Here is a 22,501-nt window from a genome sequence, read left to right on the forward strand (position 1 = left end):
TAATATGAAGAATGTTAGCGCTATTTCAGTACCACTATTTGGATCTACAGTAGACTCCCTCTTATCCGGACTCCTCGGGACCGAGGCCAGTCCGGATAACGGTTTTTCCGGTTAAGCCGACGTCCCCAAAAACTCAATAAAATGGACCGTTTACGGTGATACTCGACTTAAATTTAGGAGAGCATTGTATTTAGACATGTGATCACTGGTCTCAAATCTTTCCCACGAGAACAGTCGTTACAGTACCGCCCACTTCCTGCCGATCTAGTCCGGTTAAACCAATGTGCTGGTAATAATTGTCCGGTTAAAGAGATGTCATTTCCGTCGAGTGTAGTCCGGTTAAACCGATGTCCGGATAAAAGGTGTCCGGATGAGAGGGATTCTACTGTACTTACTTAATCCAGCAGGAAGAGCTATCAAAGTACAATAGTCGACTGCATAATATGTAGTACAGTAGACTCCCTTTCATCCGGATCCATTTGCTTCTTACTTTAAATCGTTTGGATTGCCTCAATCATATGACTCACATTCACCACTTTTTCAATATAATTCAATTATTCACGACATAACCTAGTTTTTGTCCACATGTTCTCTAGCCTTTGACTTATGGATACTAAAGTATACATTCCATCTATTATCAGCTGTAATTATTTTTTACTCAAATAGAATATTGTATTGAATGAGCAACTAGCATAGTGATAAGGTATAGTGCCATTTACTGCATACAGATGTTATTTCTGTATTTCTTCATTGTTTGGAAACCATTGTATTTTACTAACTGTGCACATCTAATGAAAAGTTTTTTTACTAATCTGTTAGTTTTTTAAATTAACTTACAGGTATAGCCGTTTTTTTTTATTTTTTTATTTTTTATTATTAGTTAAGTTAAAATTACTGTAGCGAGGTTTCTAACTATGTGAATCTCTCCACCATGATGGCTTGTAATCCCTCATTTCAACCTTTGATCATCACAATCACCCCTCAGTGCAGTATCAGAGTTCTTAATAATACCACTCTCAAAACTCTAGTAGGTTGCAGTGTATACAAGCACATGATAGTGTTAAATGAAAGTTTGTTTCCAGGTACAACCTCAAGGTACGACGCAAAGTTCCTCCCCTCCATCTAGCTCTGGTGAGTCACTGCAGCAAAACTAATAAATTAGTTCTTAGTTATTATTCTTTTAATTTTTACTATAACACATTAATTATTTACCGGTACACATAATGAAACTATTCCATAAAATACTGTTCCATTAGGTTAACATTAAAACATGAAGCCTATGGGAAGGTACAAATTTGAGTTCCATATACACTAATTATAATATAAAAATATTTCAGCGATTTTAATTTTTTATTGCATTGATGGTATTATGAGTAACGCAACGACTATGAATACTGTATAGCAAAACAAGGTGGGAGCCAACTTTGGAGCTAACTGGTGACAAACAATCTAATATATAAAGGTTTTTCATGGGAATTAGTTAGCTAAAGAATGGTATAGCATGATAGAATTTTCCGTCACATGGGGTAAACTGTCTTTTCAACTATTGATAATTTTCCGACCTTGGCATCGGTCGTTTAGCTTCAGCTTGTGGCAAAAAAGATTTAAATCCTATTAAAGAAATACACTGAAATTATTTTTATTGTAGTTTTATATAGTTTACACTTATCATCTTTGTCGTAGGTGGAGGTCTACTTTTAGAAAACACAGTGATATCTTCTCTGCCCATAATATCTCCTCCGGATTCTTAATTGTGAGCAACTCTGTAGGTTAATGTTGTTATTGGTTACTCTGTTATTGTTGATTGCATTTGAAATACGGTAAAATATGTCTAACATTATGTAAAGCACAATCTTCTAGTCAAATTCTCACCCCCACTCTGTGAAATATATAGTGTTATACAAAGTAAACCGCTTGAGTGAGCCACCATTGGTATCTTAGAAACTATTAGATTTAGCAATAGCTTTAAATTAGGAACTTTTCCTTCTTAATGTTTGTAAAAATATGTGCGTAAATGTGGCGGTCAACTTTTTCAAAAATTTTTACCTAGGAAGTTATACAAGTCTACCATCAAAATATATCATTTCTCTCCCCTGGTTTCTTATAGAGAAAATATTGAATTTTCACAGCTTGTATCTTTGAAATTGATAGATTTGTAATTTAAATAAAGGACAGATGAACAGCATATAAAGTCTGAAACCATCTCATTAAATTGGAATTTTTGTAAGAACTCCCTAGTAAATCTCCATATTACAAAATATACATGAGAATAGGGTTAAGTTCACAACAAGTTTTTTTATGAACCTAATAATTCCTAGATACCTTTGGTGGATACCAAATAAGCTGTTTACGCTGTATATGAAAAGAAGAATGTCAATTACAATAGTTATCAAAAGACCAGTTTTGAAATTCACAGTGTACCTGACTAAGCTTGAACTTGAAATGTTGGTTTTCTAACATTTCATGTGAGGAATGTTATAGAAAAATGTTATTTTGAAATTCATGGCTTGCCATTAATAATAATGTATATTATATTGAATATTATTGTACCTAATCACATTTATGAAAATACATATACTAGCGTCACTTAATTGTACCTACCTATATTCTTTGAATGGCATTAGTGTTTTAAATACGAGGTTGTTTTACTTGGTATAAAACGGTTGTCTTTTATATTTTATATTGAATTTTATACGTTTTAGCGTGTATATTCGTCCTTTTTAATAAAAAAAAAACCACTATGAGTATTATGACTTACTTAAATTACAAAGTCAAAATTTTAAAATTTTATATTTAATTTAGAATTTTTTAGCCAAGGATGTTTATAGCCCTACTTTTGTTCAAGTGTTTTCCTCAGTACTTCCCTACTAACACAATACATTCCAATAAACTACTTATGAATCGGGGAGCGAGCTGGTCTAGTGGTTAGAGCACGGGACTTCGGTTCCAGAGGTCCCGGGTTCAAATCCCGCCAAATCACCAATGGATTTTATCTATGTGATAATGCCGCAACCCCTAGGTCTAGCCTGAAGTAATGTGAAAAACAATTCCGGGCTCGTGCCTAGCGTCCTAGGACAAAAAAAAAAAAAAAAAAAAAAAAACTACTTATGAATTGGCCAAAAGATTATTGTTACTGTGGTATGTGTTTACTGTAGTTTTTGTTTTATTTGTTGTTAATGGTGGTACCATTCCATTTAATGAATGTAAATATTAATGATTTAGATTGTTTGTCCCTATATACGGTATATTATGTTCTTGTATAACAAGATAAACCAAAATTTACTATTCAAGAATGTTGTACATAATGGTATAGACTTCTTTATAGCAGTTATAGTAAACATAAAGGAGTATATTTGTAAAGTAAACTCTATAAACGAGCCTGTACCAAAAATTGTGTTATTATTTCCTCCTCGGTAATGTCTATATTTTGGTTCTAAATTCCAATTTGTAGTCAAAAATACAAGTACCACCATTATTGAAAGAAAAGAATGATGGCAATGAAACAGAATCCAATAGATATTTTCTCTTCAATGATTGTTTTAAAATCAAAATTTTTCCTGAGATCATCGATGTGGTTTCTAATATAGGTTTAAATTATCTACATAATTTTTGTACATAAGGACCATGTAAAAATACTCATTAAATACCTTTTTAAATATTTATTAAATCAAATAAGGTATACACTTTTAGACGGGTTTATCACCGTACATAAAATATAAAAGTAGATTTCTCTTGAACGCATTATGCGCCACATACAAGAAATAAAATTGTTTAACACTAAACAAAATAAAAAATCTGTAAAAAATAAAATGTATAATGGATGGAATTGTAAAACTTATCGAGTAAAAAAATGTGTAAAAAAGAGCAGTCCAGCTGCGTCGATGTCTTTTCTTGATCGCATCTGAAAAAGAAAATAATAATCAATATTGAGAAATTAAAATTGAAGGCAGGAGGGTCCAGATTAGCAGGAATGTATGAATCACCTGTTGGAGACTAAATATAAAACAAGCTGGGAGAATAGCCGCATTCTCTCACTCTACCCTACGTCTATTATTATAGCGACAATTAATTATGTCCATCTGGGAACCAAGATTCGATTGTAAACTTTGTTGTTGTATTGGAGCTCAGGCCGCTATTGTAACAGCAGCATACTGGTAGACAAGTCATTGGTGAATAGTGGTCACACTGTTACAACATACACAGGTAGTAATTGGAAATTTAAAATGGATAAAAACTATAATACAAATTGAGTAGAGGAAATAGTAGGTTAGAACACTGTTGTAGACAAAAATCCGAACCTACAAAAAATATAAAAACCGTGTAATAAACCATCAGTTGTTAGTATTTTGTCTTTGTTTATTTTGTAATTTTCCGTGCTGCACAAATGGTATAATTATTGGATTTGGTATTCATACACATTTTAATGGCTAGGGTCTTATTATTAGAGATGCAGAGGAAAATTATTTGTGGGTTTACGTATTGTATAATGTACATAATATTACTAAATTTAACTAATGATATAGATTGAATTTACATTCTCATTCCATGTTACGTTGTAGCCAGTTAGGATAAAAAGTTATTGAGTTAACTACAGTAAAATACCAGTAGCCTATTTTACATTCAAATTGTAGGTATACAAAAATTAATAACTGAAAATTAGTTTGAACATTACATGAAAAAAATCATGAACAAATAAACATGAATAAATAACATTTTGGAAATGGAAGAGCATGAGAAAGATCTAATTTAAATTTAAACACTAACTACTAGGAACTTCCTAAAAATATACTTAACATGAGCATTAATAGTCTAAACTCAATATTTAAAAAAGTTAAACTAAAAAATAAATAATAAACATAGTGTTTAGAAAATTTAAACAAGAAGAAATAAAAATCAAACAAAGTTGAAATTCATTCAGATTATTTATATTAATTTACGATTATTAATTATGTATATATCAATAATATTAAAGACATCATGTATACTTCGGAATAAAAAATGTAATTTAAAATGGGTAGTGAACTTTAAAATACTGTTATTTATTATTACAATAGTAGCAATAATAATAATTTTATTGTAAAACAAATTTTCTATTTCTAACAACATTTAGCGTATAAACAACAATTTACAAAAATTAATATCCAAATGCTTTATGTCTATGATTTGTGCCCACTACATAAATTTCTCTACTCTCACATCAACAAAAGCTTCATGTCAATAATGAGGTTTGACACAGAAAGTGGGACTGAGCCGGATATTAATAGCTGCAAGTTGGGCCTAGACAAGTGTCCTCGCGTGTGGAACGCTTTAGTCAATTGGAAACTGTTGAGGATAAAATATGGTATTTTTAATAGTCTGCCAACTAAACATCAGTAGTGAACAGTAAGCACAACCTAACATGAAAACAATATAATATAGTTGGTATTTTGTAATCGTATATTTGTAAAATAAAACTTAACACCAGATCTATTGACTTTCGGATACCAGTAGTAGCTAATGTTTTTTTTCCGAATAGAAAATATTTGAATGAGCCATTTAAAGAATGATAGTCAGTTTTGAGATAATAACGATCATAAACAAATTTATGCAATTGACGATTTACATTGAGTACACCTTTTGGACAAAGCCGAAAGTCCATGAATTGTGAACTGTAGCATCTTTAGTGTAAAATAAAATATAATAGTATCAAAACCTAAGGGAGAAACTATGATTTTGACAATGTAATATGTTTAAAGTCTGTGGCTTGTTAAACTTGGTTAAATTTGAATTGTCTAGGAAATTAGAAAATATTATTGCCTGGGTAGCCGAGTGGTTGTCAATGTTAGCCTTCAAATATGAAGGTTGCTGGTTTTATTCCAATCAAGTCAATTCTGGACCCAGATGATATTTGTCATTGGGTCATTAATTGACAGGACCACAGTTGCAGATGTGAACATCACTTATATTAAAATGTAAGAAATGAAAATTATGTAAATACACAACAAATTAAAAATTGTATCATCAATCTGACACATGCTTTCTCCGATTAGCTTGTCAACAATCCTTATGTAAGCAGTGGGAGTTATACTATGTTATGGAGAAAATCACTAAAGTTGCAATAACTTTTTAATCTAATTTTTACATCAATTGGGGGGCTGTAACATTTTAGAGTTAAAAGGACTATAATTTTGTAATCAAAATCGTTAAAGTTGTTTTTTTATCTTATTTTCCGTTTATTTTATGGGTTTTATGAGGAAATTACTATTTAAAAAAATATATATTGAATACAATAGATTAGTAGCCTACCCACCCACATTCCAAATGGCATCAAAATCGGACCACAGGTGTGGTCCGTAGCTTTGTACACATCCACCTTCACACACATACAGACATCACTTTGAAAACTTTTTTCGGGTTCAGGGGAACCCAAAAGCGGTTATATATCCACTCGAAGATTTTGGAGAAAACAATACTTTCTCTATATGTAACAGCCCCGATAAAGTAAAAATTGGCTATAGCTGGTCCTTAAAGATGAGATTTATGTTACCAAAACATTAGTGGTTCAAATCCACTCAGAGATTAATATTTGGATAACTGATCAAGCATGAAACTTACATTAAGGAGGAAGCCAGTGTCTATCCGCTTGGTCTAGCGGATTGTAGAGGCAGTTCCCTCCTGCAGTAGTATCCCACATACTTGCACTTCTGACACAGGTGCTGAGGATGGACTTTGGACTGGTCAGACACGTCCAGGCCGTCAGGCTTCTCCAGAGGTCTCTGAAACTCCAAGGAATCAGAGGTTCTTTGTTACCATAATATCACAAATGGCACATCATGACATCCATCACATTTTAGCAAATTTCTTTATAGGAAAGTAGTTGATAAGACCTAGAGCCCGGACTGATATACTTTTTCATTTTGATATCCCTAGAGGCCAAAAACAATATACGTTAAAATTTGTATATATGTATATAGGTCCCTGAACACGATAACTTGAGTAATTTTTGTCCGATTTTGGTAGGGGGTTTTATGGGGTAGAAATTGAATAAAGTGAGATATAATGTGTGTAGTTTTTTTTTTCTGACTAGGACTAGCTCTTTCTTAGCCATGACCATTTATTAAAAGCCCAATGATCAAGGACAGCTATTTCCAAATTCGAACCATCAAATAGTAACGGATCAAGTTCTAACATTTGTCAAAACTTTATTTTTAATTTTCCATAATCGTTATGGAAAATGTCAACAATAATTTGATAAAACATAATAGATGTCCATGCAAATCCTGAAGACACCGGTTCCCTGTTTGCCCCGAAACAAGAGCGCCCGACTGATGGTGGTGCTGAATTAATATTACCTTAACCAGATGGCCGTGGCTTGGTAGGAGGGCTTGCATTAGGCCTGGGTGCATCAGAGGGTGTGTGTGTATGTTAGGGAAGTAAACAAAATGCTATGTTATTTGCGATATTTTTTTATGACAAACTTTGTTGTTTTAATTTCATTTTGTAATGTTTTTTTTTATTGTTCGTTTTCTAGAGGCTAACTGTGAGAAAGGATCATGAGGATAATTTGTTCGCCTCAATAAAGAAGTATTTTCATTTTCATTTTACTTTCTATGCAGAAGAAAGCTGTGAGAATGATGACTTGAGAGTACATTGTCATCCACTTTTTGATCAGCTTGGCATTCAAACCATCCTAAACATCCCATGATGTCGCTTAAGTTAAGCTGAGAACCGTTATCCAGTATTGGCCTGTAAAATTATCAACAGGCCCCCGGTTGAAGTATGTAATTTTCCGTCAAACCCCGTTGAAAAAGAGACTGACCAACTGGATTTTAAGAAAAGTTTGTACTCTCATAAAGGATTCTTTGAAGTCCAAATCTTAGGTTTATAACACTTATGTGTTGCCTTAGCTTCCCTGCATCACAATTTAAATTTGTATGGAAACATTTATATATTTTCTTTGTGGGTGAATGTGAAGTATGGAAGTACTAGATTTTTCCAAATCATCTAGCAAAGGATTGTTGTTTGGTGATAAGGCAATAAATAATAATACATTTTAAACACTATTTTCAATTAATGTTGTAATGTTTTAAAACCTCATTATTCAAGTTTTGGAAGACTTGGTATTTTTACCTGTTTGTGTGGATACACATTGATGTGACATTTGATACACTGCTGTCCCATGTTTGCCCAACTGTTCCCGGACATCCATTTTCTTTTGCACTTTGGACATTTGTATTCACCAAAACATCTCTTCTTCCCCTGGTATGGTGTGAGGCCTTCTCCCTTAGGCCTCGCCTGAAAACCAAGTATTTTGTGTTATTAAAATGTTTAAAACGATGGAACAATGTTATTTCTTGATGGATTTGTCTTTACAGAAAGTAAATAAAAATATGTCTAACACCGTAACCCTTGGAAAAATTTAATTCCATGTACAATGCTGTTCAAGGAATTATTTAGTGTATTCATCTTTGTATCAATAGAAAGAACAAACACATTTTTAGGTTACCTGTAGCTAACAGAATGATCTGGTAATAATATAATCCCAGCTGTTTTGTGATACAGAAATTAAATTAAGCTCATCTTCAGATCAGACTAAGCTGATTAAAACTCCCTCGTGCTGTATTGTGATGATACTTTTAATTTGAGAATTCTGACTAACTCAATGAATGAGGGGTTTTTGTTTAGCTTGACATCCTGACCTGAAGATGTACACAACTTTCTGCAATAGTAGTTAAGAGGAAGGTTAGATGTAAGTTTAAGTCAAGAAACAGCTGTAGCTAAATTAAACTAGGGTGAGTGCACTATAATTTGTTCACAATATTTAGGCGGTTTTAGGGGAAGAAATAGATCCCCTCCACTTAACCCTTACCTTTAAAATAACAGCTATTAAGTAATACATGAACAGTGGTCATTTACTCAAGTTTTTATTATAACGATCCTGTAATAGTTATTGTAACATAGTGTGCTCAGCACTTATAGTGAGTATCAAATAAAATCAGAAGAACCTTATGCAATGATAAGTGTATGCAACAGTTGCAGAACATTAACGAATAATTATTTCACTCAGTGGACAGCAAGTCCGTTGTTGATACATAGAACCTCGAATAAAACTAGGACTTAAGAAATGCTGAATGGTTTCATAATGTTAGTATGAAATCAAAATCTTAATTTCTCAAGCCATTCTACCTTCCTTGTATACAAAACCAGACTCATTGCTTGTAACTTACCATCGGACAGTCTTTGATGTAATGCCCCGTCACAAAGCACAGATGGCACAGGTATGTTGCAGGAGGTTGTTTGGTCGACTTCTGTTTTAAGCTCAGTTCCGCCAAGTTTTCTGTCAGCTCAACTAAAAAGATTAAAACATAATTACAATTTTAATCAGAATTTATTTGTTGATTTAATTATAAAGTCTGTAGTGTGGAATTGTCCTACTTTATCCTGTCATTTTTAGAAGTAACTAGCAGAGTACCCGTCGCCGGGGTTGATGTATGTTTAAATGGTGCTTTTTGAAATCTGAAATTAAAAACAGTGTAAAATAAGATTCAATTCCAATAAATGTACCAATCAAAAACTTTTAACTTACCATTACATAAAAAGCATTTTAAAACAATAAAACAAATAAAAAAACTCAAAGCTTTTACTTACTTTTAAATGATAAAATCAAACATAGACAAACAATAATTTACAACATGTGGTTAATATTACGGTTTGAATGAAAAGAAACATGTGATCTTACTTCTAAAAAGCATTGCTCACTTAGCATCGATTATAAAAATATCTTATTATATACTATGTGAACAAACAAAAACATTAATACTCTTACTACTAAAACAAAACAGAAATATACTTAGCCCTACTAGCTACTTATTAGCTAATAATAATAGCTGTATTACTAACCAATGGGATCAGGCTGTGATGGCCACTTGGTGGGTGGAATGGGCTGGTAAGCGGGGGCGGAATAGCCAGTAGAGGGGTACGGGCCCCACAGGTTGGGGATCACCTTCGACTGTGAACAAACAATATTATTATTATCAATTCTGGTCTTGGGGTAGAGCTTATGGTTCCCAAGGTTCTGTGTTTAAATTCCGTCAATCACCAATGAATTTCAGCTAATTTGATGATACCAAGACCACAACCCTCTCAGCTTGAAGTGTAAAATGGTTCTGGACCAAAGCCAAGCATCCTAGAATGTGAAGATAGGTCATACAGGGTGGCGCAAAAAGGATGGTCGGTTTTAAAATTAACATAACACAAATGATTTTCGCATAAATTTTACTGACTTACGTTTCTGGACACTTTCAAACTCCTTATTACAAAAAATAACCTTGTAAGTTGCAAATTTGCTAGTAGGCTATGTCAATAAAACCATAAAAAATTTTTTTTTTAATTTATAAATAGAACGTAACGGACTTTTAAGTACTGACGCTCATACGGTCTCCATGTTTTGTGGAGTAACTGCCATCCAGTAGATTTACCATGACGGACCCTGTTGTCCGAGATGCAGTCACCCGACGTGATATGTTGTCGAAACAGCCGTTACAAAGAAAAAACGATTCACTGTTTCTGAAAAAAAAAAAACTGTTCCACAGCTAAAATGCAGTGTTCGACCGTCCACTGCACCATATCGCTGCAAATTGGGTACGATGGTCGACTTACAGATGGCAGGTAGTGGACCCGAACCTCCCCCAACTACTAATACTACGCAGTTCGAATCCGACCATCCTTTTTGCGCCACCCTGTATAAAATTATAATTAAGGTGAGGATACAATTGGGTGTATTGTAATCCAAATATGAATAAAGAATTGTGTATAATGGAGTGAGTTCCTGACTACAACTAGCTGATGTTTATTTCATCATGAACATTTATTAAAAGCCCAATGGTCATGAATAGTTTGGCCAGTTACAAACCATCAAAACATTACTGACTAATACCTTTAAATATTGATACAACTAGACATTCCATCCCCATGTTAAAGTTGTCACCAGTTTTTTTATAAAAATCGCCGTACTTTATGTGAGCATCGAACAGATTGAGCTGATCTAAATTTCTAATCTAAATTTCTGTCGAATACACAAACTTTTTACCAAGGAATAACTTATGCAACTGTAAAACAAATTATATAGAAAACGAATTTTTTGAAACTAGCGCACTATGTGACTGGCTCACAGAGTTCTTGTTTAATGAAATATTTTGTCAACCCATATTCGATGGTCTACTTCAGTATAAAATAGTCAGTGCTAATATTATAACCGCACAGTAAAATACACGGTAAAAAATGTTTAAATGTTAATATTTTAAGCTGAATAAGCAGAGTGAAATGGAATGGATGATTAATGTGTTATAATTACAAATGTTTAAGTGCTTAGCTCAAAAAATGTTTTCTAGTTTTTCCTTTAATCTGCAAATAAAAAAATTGTACGGAACGAAGAATAACAAATTACCAGTTAACTTATTTTAAATGCATTTTTAACTGACAAAATTTAACATCAAGAGTAATCTTACATTATTTTTCCACCCGTTCCACTGATACCAGTGATCTATCACAACATCGTGGATCTCTTCCTCCAAGCCCTTCATCACGATATGCACCCCTTGCTTCTTTTTTGGACCTTTTTTGACGTACACCATTTCAAAACCGCAAAAAGACTTAAGCTACCGAGGAGCAACCAGAATAGTTGACTGCTGAAGACAGACTGAGGACTGAGGCAGGACAGGATGTTGGAGGGCGAATGCTGATGCAGTGTCATGGCGGTGTCGCTCCTGTGATGCTTCAGCTCCAAGAACCACACGTGTTTCCTGTCAGTTATCAGCAAAATTAAAAACTCAGCGTTTAGTTCGGCAACTGTCTGTCTGCAGTTGTGTCCCAACTACTGTTTCCTCTGATAAGACAGCAGCTTCTCTGTTACCCAAAGACTCAAAAAAATAGTTTGGAGATTGCAGATTTTAACAAATTTCAAATTAAATGATCAAGTCAAATGTTACAATTAATTTATAGTCATTGTAATTATTGTAAAACTTGTTTGTATTTTTAAACTGTAAAATAAACAATAATATATAACATATATCTAAACTTATTGTATAAGTTTATGTTTTCAGGATTATACAAGATTTAGTAATCACAAGAAAATAGAAATTGGAAGGAAAAACGTTTTCTTTTGAAAATACGCCACACAGATTTGTTTAAACTTTTAACTGTCTGAAACCAGAGATTAGTCTGTGCTACATAAATCTTTGCAAAATTGAAATAACTAAAGTGGAGTATATGCAAGACTAATTTCCTGCAGAATCACTAGTAAAAATTATTTTATTATTTGCAGAATAATGATGTATTCCAGTATTCTAATAAGATCTTCATGTTTCAAGACTTGTTGTGTGCTAAGGCAAATGCATCTTATTTTACTGAACGTAATGATTTACACAGTTTTTACGTATAGAAATTTTAGAAATGTAATTTTTTGAATATTTCATTAATAAGATGGTCTAAATATTTCCAAAGGGTTTCCATAGACTAGACCAAGTTTCAAAAGTTATATTTTGTTGCAGGATGTTTGGAATACAACATAGTTAAATTGGTTCTAAGTTTTAGTTAAAAAGGTTTTATTATTATTCGCTACAGTTATAATTTTGCTTTAAATAACATTCATTCTAAAAATATTTATTTTTATGTAAGTGTAAGAAAAAAATCCTCTTCTTCCCAAAGGATGTGAACTAAAAATATATCTTATGGATTTAAAGTAGTAAGACTCTGACTTGGATAGAAAATAAATGAGTGAGTAATGTCGGCTGACAGCAATTAAATAAAAAAACTAATACTTTAATACTCTCATACTAATGCAAGCCCTGTAGGAAGATCAGCCATAGAAATTGACTGGTCCTAATTAAATTGTATGCCTATAATAACTATTGTTGCACTAATCATAAGTCACCCTCTCAAATAAATGTTTAAAAGTCTACTTGCAGTATCCTATATCCATGATAACATTGTATATTAATAAATATATATGATCCATGTCATCCATCCTTTATCACTGGATTTTCTTTGAAGACTCCTGGGCAGAGCCTCGATTTGTATACAGCAATGGTATACTTATCTCTGTTGTCTACTCATCTCTACTAATCTTACTTATTTCCAATGACTAAATCAAATAACCTCGCAGTTCAATAGAATATTTTTATATTCATCCAGCTTTTAGTTCAAACAAATTATATTGCACTAAAACGAATCCAAGATTTTTAAGACTGCTCTAAAAATAAATTAGAACATCTAGTATTTTACTATGTGTATTTAGATTATCTATCATCCCCTTACTGAATAAATGAACTTATAAATGATTATAGCATTACAAATAATATAAATAAGTCAACCCTGCTTATGTAATTTCATTTTTATCCAAATGCTAAGTTTTTGTCACAAACGCTGAGTTTACAGCGGTTACGTTAAGCAAATGGTTTTATACCAAAGGCTAGTCTAGAATGTTAGCGTCAGCTGCTAGACTTAAAAAAATTACAACTCAAATTATAGTTTTACATTCCCTTGTTTACAAAATTATCTTTCTTTCAACACACAAATCATGAAAATCCCTCAGTGGTGATTCAGAATTAATTGTGAAATAAAAAACCCCTGTCACGTTTTGATAATGATTATGATGATGGTATGATGATTGCTGTTAAATGAGCCAAAACCACTCCAATTTAACTAGAATCAAAATAAACACAGGAGACCTTTGTCATAAAGATAATCCATAATATTTCACCCCTGATAAAACTACTGTACTATTGATAAGACTGAGTTAACAGGTATTTTACCCCTAATGAAAGAACCACAAAAAACCTGAGAAGTAGAGCTAATTTAATATTTACCCCTCCTGAAATGCTGTGCTACAACACTGAGTCATAAAGTTAACAAATAAATATTTTAGCACTGATGAAAATACTATAAATACGCCTGAGACCTAAATGTGCTGAAAAACATATTTTTGAGCCTGAATCATAGAGGTATACATTTTTTTAACACTATCCTTATAACTGTAAAAGAGCTTGAATTGTAAATGTACTGTATAGTAATTGTTTAATCCTGTCAACCCGACTATACAAATAGGCCTGAGTCATAAATTTAGCAATGTTTTCCACTATCTCAATTTTTTTTAAATAAGCAAGAGTCTCAAAAATGAAAAATATGTTATACTTCTCCCCTTAATACAATAATACCTCTAGCTAGGTCCTTTGTTGTTTTAGTTAACCAATTGTTTTACCACTGTCTGCAAATGAGCTCAAATTATGCGGCTTAGTTCTTGATAAAAAGAAATTCTGTTGAGTCCAGAGTCAATAGAAATCCGTTAATACAACAAGTTTATTGATCAACATTGTAACCCTTTGTATATTATTCTCCTCAATTGTTTGTCTCAACAATGTATCTATCAAAAATATCTCCCTTTCTTCCTTGCCTTAGCAGCAACACACTGTGTGATAAGGATTCTTTACCAAAACATCTTGTCACTTAACGCCACACTCGAGCGTGGGACACTTATCAGTTATCAGCTGTTTATATCAACAAGTTATCAGTCAGCTGTGAAGTGTCTCCAAACACAAGCGACGCAGCTGCGGCCCATGAGCAAATTGTTACACAAATGTCTAAATAGTTAACCTCTGCGGTTGCTAGCGGCCAGTGTAGATATTGTCTTGAGCCGATTCGCAATGAGAACTGTCTAATTTTTCTTCTGGGTTTCAAATTTCTCATAGTGCTAATATTTTATTTAACAGAAGATACTTATTTAAATAGGACATTTTAATCCATTCCACTTCGGTCTCTAAAGATTTCCATGTTAAAACTAACCAAGCGATTATAGAAAAGATTTATGAATTTTGGTTTGAAAAAAAACTATTTTAGTTACGCTTATTCATAATTGTTAAGCGTTGTTATCCAGATCACTTCAATACTTAATTTATAAATAGCCTAAGAGGTTAAATACATATTTGCCAAAGTAAATTAAAATTATCCTCTAAGGATTGCTTTGTAAAAAGGTATTTACATGTGTAGTGGGTTAGTATATTGGTTTAAGTGATCACATATTTTTAACAGCGTTTAATAAATTTCAATTATTTGTAACAAAATTGCAATAATTTATTGTGAACTGATATTGTCTGTTTGACTGTATAGTTTTGCAAATGAAACACCACCGAATCTAAAATTTAAATGTTTAATGCCTTTCATAGGAAATCATATTTGCATTTCCTAATCTTATATTAACCTTGCTCCAGACGGTCTGCCACGATAGTCCTACTAATAACCACGATATGCTGGTAGTTGAGCTGTGTTATTTAGTGTTGAGGCAGCTCAGTTGGCACGATGCCGCCGTGATCGTAGTGACTAAATGACTCAGATATTGGCATACCTCACTAGACCAGAGGCTACCACACGTGCGAAAGTTGAAAACTGTTATAGCTCACTTCACATTTCCCCCTTATTCAGTTTTAGTTCCAAATTGTTGTTGCACTTTAAAATGTATTCGAAACTGGGCGCAGTGAGATGTCTTGTGTGGGGTTTTTAGTCACTACACCAGCTGTTTCTTAGGTCAGAAACATTTATTAAAAGCCCAATCAAATGTAGCTAGAGTCCAGTATTGAAAAATCAAAACAGTCACTGACTTTTCTCACGATGGAATCGGCCACCAACTGATTACCATACCACTATATCCAGCTATAAATATTTACCTTCTTTTCCATTGGTTTACGAAGGTTTTGTTTGATGTATATTTGGCATCGTAGTGCACATCAGGCGTTGGTTTGTATTAACTAATCTCCGGTAACTTGAATACGCTATTAACACCTTTTACTTTTGTCTTGACTTTTTAGAACGGGCTTATAAACCCGAGACTGTAACGTCAACCTATAGTTAGACTGAATCTGTCATTGGTTATTGATATAACAAGGACGCAGTAAAGAATGTTCTTTAAATCTAAATTGGAAAGCAAAATAAATATAGTTGTAGTTATAAATAAAGTATAAGTTTTACAGCTTATTTTTCATAGCACATTCATAGGTTAATTCAATTAGGTGTCAACAATTAGCTTCAAACTGTAAAAATATCATTTTTGTTTCTATAAATGAGTAAAAATCCTTTGATTAGACAGAAAAGTTCTAGTTTTTTTTTTACTCCTTAACCTCACAGATACATTATATTTTGTATACACTTCTAAGTCAAAAATAAATTTACAAACCTACACAACCACTTCTCTACTATACATTGAATAGCATTCATAAAGGTCATAAATGTAGTTTAATTTAAAGTATTTTGTTTTTGTTTAGTTCAAGTTTTTGGCAAAAGTTTAGTAGAACATTTGGCCGGTTGAAATTTTGTTCTCGGTTGACAGTTTTGATCTGAAAATCTCACGTGTAACAGAAACGCAAATTTTAGTTATTTTTAATTCATTCGTTAAAAACACACTCTCAGCAATTATTGAAGCACATGACTTATTGGCCAAGCTATATGACCAAGACATACGCTGAAAGTAAAAATTGTCGAGTGCTGCCACAAACCGCGCGACGAAGCATTCTTGGAAAGAATGTTCCTAAAACGACAGGATGTTACTGTTGTGTACTCCTATGATAAGTCAGGTGATACGTAGTGATCTTTTCTCCCTCTAACGACAAAGCTTAAAGTTACTTTCGAAACTATTTTTTAGTCTATATTATTAAAAGAATTTGTTGGATTTTTGTGCAGCAAATCGACCCCTAAATATTTATTTTTATAGGCATATTAGGTATCAATTTAAAGCTCTTATCCTCTAGATGTGCCTTTTTCGGGTTAGGATGATATCTCGTGAAAGCCCTTCGTCCTGGCTTTAAAAATTTCAGAGTATGTGCTGAATTCTGTTGTCAATCATCTGAACTGTTTCAAGTTTTTTCATTTGTTTACATCAAAACAGATCGCTAGTACAATTTTGTTTACATCCATAGAAAAAATGGGTTTTCTGTAGATGGTGATGTTTCAGTGAATTCAAGTGAAATATTGTAATTCTATTTGTATAAAATGTAAAGAAGAAAATGACTTAGGCCCTACGTTGGAATTAATGTTATTTGTTTAAAATGTAAAGAAGAGATTTTGTGTTTTCATTATGTTTCATTAGCATTTGTAGTTTTACTAAGATGCCTCGAAGAGATCGTGCACGCAATTAATATAATAGGGCACGCAATGCAAATATAGGGATATGATGAGAAAAAATCGGTTTCAGCCTTATTAACCATATATAAAACATATATAATGGATTTTGAAGTCACGAAGTGATGCAGGCTGCTAGTATTCTATGATCAAATTATTGAAGTATCATATGATTATTTAGTCATTTGTTTACCACTATTGAAACAAAAATATACTTTTCAAAAGTTCCAACTTCATGGACCTTCACGAGAGTAGTGATATATGAAGACAATGTAATGGTATGTTGGTTAAATATTCTAGATTCTTGTCCCTTAGTGTGAAATTTCAACTCCTAGGTTCAATAGTTCATGCAGTTTACCAGCAAACAAACTAAAATACAAAACCACATATTAACCAAATGTAACTAAGCAAAACATATAGGTATCATAATGATAAGAGCTATGAGGTTACTTGAAGTATAGTGATGCAATTAGGCCTATTGCAATAATTTTGTTTTCGTGAAATGTTACAACGTACTACTATTTTGCTGTGGCACAGTTTAACATGTTATACCATCAAAGGTATGTTATTTTCGTTATTATCTTCATTTTTAAGAATAAACTTAAAAAAACCTTTTCATTCGATGTCCTTCAAGACTGTGACGTGGTTTTTTTTTATTTCACAAAGTTGAGATGGATACATTTCAACATTGACTTTATACACAAAGTCAATGATTTCAAACAGACAAAGATGTTAATCTCATTTCATGTACTGTACAGAACTATAAATATGAAGCCTTGGATATGGATGCAAGGCTGGTAAGCATATGTCTCGCATAGCTTTGTTACTTAGTCAGCTGTTTCTTTAGTCAAAATCGCTTATTAAAATCCCAGCCATCAAAAACAGCTGGGCCTTTTTTCACCATCAAAATTTACTGAATTTTCTAAAGATCGAATTGATGACCTTGTTGAAGTACTCAATCTCAAACCCAGCTAGATTGAATGCGTAAAATAGTAAACACTCATTTTCAGCCTATAGTTGGCTAACTAGCACGCAGTCGTACAATTTATAAGACAATTTCACAACATGTTATTGTTAATAAGGTTTTTGTAATTCGCTAAACACAATAAGCTGTAGGAGAAAACATGCTCTTCGCGGCACGCCACATTATTTGGCGACGACGAACACTAGTCTGGCATTTCGCCCTCTCACTCTTGTATATGGGACAAAAATAAGATAACAATTGAATCTGTTTTCCACAAACTTTGAGAACCAATCACAAGTAAGTTAGTCCAGTACTGCGGTATTAGCTTTAACTTTACCTGGCTTTGCAGCAGTATATGAGCATACTTATAAAATATTCACCGTAAAAACGCCTGCGAACACTTGTGATTACAGTACTGCGCCTCTAAATATTGATATAACTAGACATTACATTCCTATTTTGAAGATGTAGCTAGATTTAGAATAATAAACGGAATAATAAGCTGAATTCAACCACCAACATAGCTAGCTGACGACTATTACTGGTATCAGTCATATATCAATCATGGTGAACTAAAATAACAACTCACTGGAAATAAAAGCATTTTTTAATGTCATAAGTGTTAAACACTTAGGAAAAAACGGTATCAGCAATCTTACAAATACTTTCTTCCATAAGCTTGTCAACAACCTTTATCATGGATTAAGCGGTGGGAGTAACTATGACATTTCATAAGGAAAAATCATAAAAGCTGCAATAACCTTTGAACCGTAATTGTTACAGCAATGGGGGTTTGCACTATTGTTTAGAATTTTAAGGGCTATAACACATTGATTTTAATCAAACCAGTTTTTTTTATCAAATTTGTAGTTATTTTATGGGAAAATAACCTATGTTGCAATAAATTTGGAACCGTAATTTTTACGGAAATGGGATTTGTACCATTTTGTTCTAGATCTAAAGGACTATAATAAAATAAATAGTTTTTTAAATCGTTTGGGCCATTTTCGAGAAAATCCTATTGTTCCGGTATTTTATGGGTTTTTATGGGAAAATCCCCATTAAAAATAAAAATTTCTAAAATATGAAAAAGTAACGCCTGGAGATACCATGGATTAGTACCTACATACCAAATTTCATCAAAATTGGACTACAGGTGTGGTCTGTACACATACATCCACACACACACACACACACACACACACACAGACATCACTTCGAAAACCACTTTTTTGGGTTCAGAGAGACCCAAAACGGATATATCCACTCAAAACTCAAACTCGTAAATTTGGAAGAAACCAATACTTTATCCAAATGGGGGGGGGGGAAGTAAAAATAATACTTTGACAGTGGTATAGGTTTGACTAAATGATACTCTTTCAACTAAGTTCAGTTTGAATACAAAATAAATGGCTAAAGCTAAAAAGTTGTCACTACTGTAAAAGGATAGCGTGAAAAATGTTTAACTTATGGATGTCAAGTTCTATAGTATGGATTTGAAAATGAAAGTATCCTAAAACCTTCCTATACAAGTATAATACAATGAAGTCCCTTCGTTGTGTGTTGCAAACAAATATAAACCAAGTTTTCGTGTATATAAAGAGAACACTGAAAAAGGTGACGTCAACAATTTCCCGTATGAACAAATTAGGTACTTGGTATTTTACCAACAGACAGACAGAAATAGAAAGTATTCTCGTTTTGGTAAGTGGCAATGTACTGACAAAACTGTATATTTTTACATCGAAATTAATTAGAGAATTTATTTGAACACATAGGTACTATAAGGAACAGATTTTTTGAACAAACTCTACTTTATCAAAATTAGGCCAACAATTGATTGGGATTATTTTCAACGCTTCTTGAGAAATAAGCTTTAAAACGTGGCTGGTGTATAGTTTGGCATCAATTCCCTTGGTATTAACTATCAATTTGGTCCTTGCAAATTAAAATACTACACTGGCTGCCAAACCCCTGTTACAACAGTATCTTTCAATTGGCAGAATCATGTCCCAAATCTAAGGAGCTTAGAATGCATTATTAACAGTAGTTGTTGGACAACAGAGACCTTTTAGTATTCATCCCTTTGCAAAATTTACAACCTACTTCATATGAATCATCGTTGCAAGTTGGCCTCTTTTACCCATGTAAAACATGTATCTTTTGCATTTATGGTGTTCGCTGGCCTGTATGACTTTAATGTCATTGGTTATTGATTTACCTTGTTTGTATCCCTTGTTTTTACCTGCATGAGTACAAACTTGAGTACACGGGTTTTATGTACTGTCGTCGTTTTTTTGTCTGTGACATGGAAATACGTTTCTTCAATTTATTATTGCATTGAATTCATATACAACTTTGGAACAGGTTACTTTTGTATCGTCATAGTCGTATTATTTCAGTGTAATTTTACATGACTTTGGCAATGCATTTACCTTTTTATTCATCCTTTTGCATTCGTACACATAGTTTAGAACACGTTTCCCATTTCTCATTGTTGTATTTGGCCCGTATCACTTTACATTCCTTAGCAATACGTTATTAATTAATTTATTACTTTTTATGTACATACTTCATAATATTTATCCATGCTGATGTTTTATATGTTACATTTCTTGTTTATCTTTTTTTCTCATGGCCGTTGTTGTTGATCTAGGTGTGATTTTACTGGTTTTTCTTATTCATTTATATTATTTGCTCATCAGTATTACATAATGTAGTTTGACTTTCGTATAAACATCTAATGTTACTGGTCCATACAATGGCTAATAGAAATTACTTTCTAGGACTGATATGTGTTGATTCCCAGTTGTGGCTCACTTGTGTTTATCTGATACAGATCATCTGGTAGGCTATTCCATTCGAGGACGGGATTTGATTCTGTTCCGAATCTTCGTGGAGACGTTTTTACCAGTAGTGATACAAAATTCCCGCAGACTTATCGTGAATTAAATCTAGGGTAGATTTGTGTTTTAACGAAATCTAATGTTAGGCCTAAACGCCAAATAACAACTTCAATCCTACATTTTTATTTTTCAAAAATAATGTATTATGATATTTTTGCCTCTGGATCACTTTGATGAAATTAATTGACTAAAATTACTGTTTGATTCTATTTCTATGCTAGACAATCAATGGTTTTGAACCTAAGTGTTCGTCAGGCTGAACAGCAAATGATTTTATAAGTTCATATTCATCGCAAATAGCAAATAGATCACTTAATTTGTAAAAAGTCATCACGAATGCATACATAATTTGGCAAAATTTTTATTGCTGTTTTCGTGTCTGTGTTTGTATTTAACTCATCTTTACAGTCCCAGATATGAAGAAGAAATTGTAAAAACAATTTGGTGTTCTAAACAGAGTGAAAATGGGATCATACTACAGGTATTTCAACTTTTAATTTAAATTATTGATATTCAATGACACTATTGTTGTAGTGTAGTCGAGTAGTGCTAGCTATCAAATTTGAAGGGGGCTGGTGCTGGTTAGATTCCAAATTAGATGTATTCTGGACCTGGGTGTCATTTTGCCATTGGGGTATCAATTAATAATGCTGTTAGTCTTCAAGACCAGGTTTTGGATCATTCCCTTACAAAACGTTAAAATATCGGAAAATAAAAATCAAAAAGAGGATTTTTTTACAACTTGGTGTACAACTTAAAAAGACCTGCAGGTCGGAACCATCTGTCATACAGCGCTAAATATATGACTGCCTTTTTTAACCTTTTATTTTAATTTATTAGTATCCATTACCGATATTTTGCACACATCTTATCCTACACATATTGCTGCATGCTGTGCGGTTATCACTGGGCACTGACCGGCATAGGTTCGTGTTCAGGCATCAGGTACATCCAGTTGACCAGGGGCTGGTAGTGGTCGGTGGGGAGATCCAGGGCTAGGGTCGGCCCCTTCAGCAGGCGATGGGACGGCATGTCGGTCGTACGGTTAGCGAGCGAACTGACTCAACTAGACTGACCCGGCCAGCAGTCGCGCACGCCCGCTTCTTATTTATAAACTTTGCATCTGTCAAAAAATAGTTTCCGCGTGGTCTGACAGCAAATGCAGCGTTTACAAATGGACTTCCTCTGATTGTTGTGTTTGCGTTTGCATAGTTTTCAGAGATTTCAAGTGCGATTTTTATCGTTATTTTTACAAGTTGTTGTCTCCGGGTTTAGATGTGTAACCTGGTTCGTCTTTATACGTCCACAGGGGTTTGGCAGATATATAGCCTATATAGGTATAGGTTTTGCATTATTTCTGATATGTATCCGTTTTGTGTTTCAGTGATCTTGTAACTGATTACTATCAACAGAAAAAAATAAACGCCCAAAGTTGTTTAACAATAAAATGTAATCTTACAATAGAGTATTTTGTTTGACTGTTGAACTT

General features: G+C 33.1%; 2 protein-coding genes across 4 annotated transcripts in view; one reads left to right on the top strand and one right to left on the bottom strand.

The window, feature by feature from the left end:
* Positions 1-3,380, top strand: part of LOC128991059 (Golgi-specific brefeldin A-resistance guanine nucleotide exchange factor 1-like) — a 46,238-nt gene extending 42,858 nt beyond the window's left edge. For both annotated transcript variants that reach the window (XM_054413781.1, XM_054413782.1), the window contains exons 38-39: positions 1,083-1,131; positions 1,684-3,380. In XM_054413781.1, the coding sequence (XP_054269756.1) occupies positions 1,083-1,131; positions 1,684-1,751 (117 nt within the window). In that variant the 3' untranslated portion in view covers positions 1,752-3,380. The remainder of the gene's footprint in view (positions 1-1,082; positions 1,132-1,683) is intronic.
* A 264-nt stretch (positions 3,381-3,644) lies between these two features.
* LOC128991061 (zinc finger CCHC domain-containing protein 24-like) lies at positions 3,645-22,064 on the bottom strand. 2 transcript variants are annotated; one of them, XM_054413788.1, is made up of 6 exons: positions 21,931-22,064; positions 9,880-9,988; positions 9,207-9,328; positions 8,110-8,274; positions 6,595-6,755; positions 3,645-3,901 (listed from the first exon to the last, which is right to left on the bottom strand). In XM_054413788.1, the coding sequence occupies exons 1-5, from the start codon at positions 22,042-22,044 to the stop codon at positions 6,615-6,617; spliced, it is 651 nt and encodes a 216-aa protein (XP_054269763.1). In that variant the 5' UTR covers positions 22,045-22,064; the 3' UTR covers positions 3,645-3,901; positions 6,595-6,614. The 2 variants fall into 2 exon arrangements, with proteins under 2 accessions (XP_054269763.1, XP_054269762.1); XM_054413787.1 differs by having other exon boundaries at positions 6,595-6,761.
* Between the last annotated feature and the right edge of the window lie 437 nt (positions 22,065-22,501).

The sequence above is a fragment of the Macrosteles quadrilineatus genome, unplaced genomic scaffold, assembly GCF_028750875.1.
Source record: "Macrosteles quadrilineatus isolate MER2022 unplaced genomic scaffold, UCM_ALF_1.0 Scaffold_3__2_contigs__length_128488019, whole genome shotgun sequence".
NCBI classification, from domain to species: Eukaryota; Metazoa; Arthropoda; class Insecta; order Hemiptera; family Cicadellidae; genus Macrosteles; species Macrosteles quadrilineatus.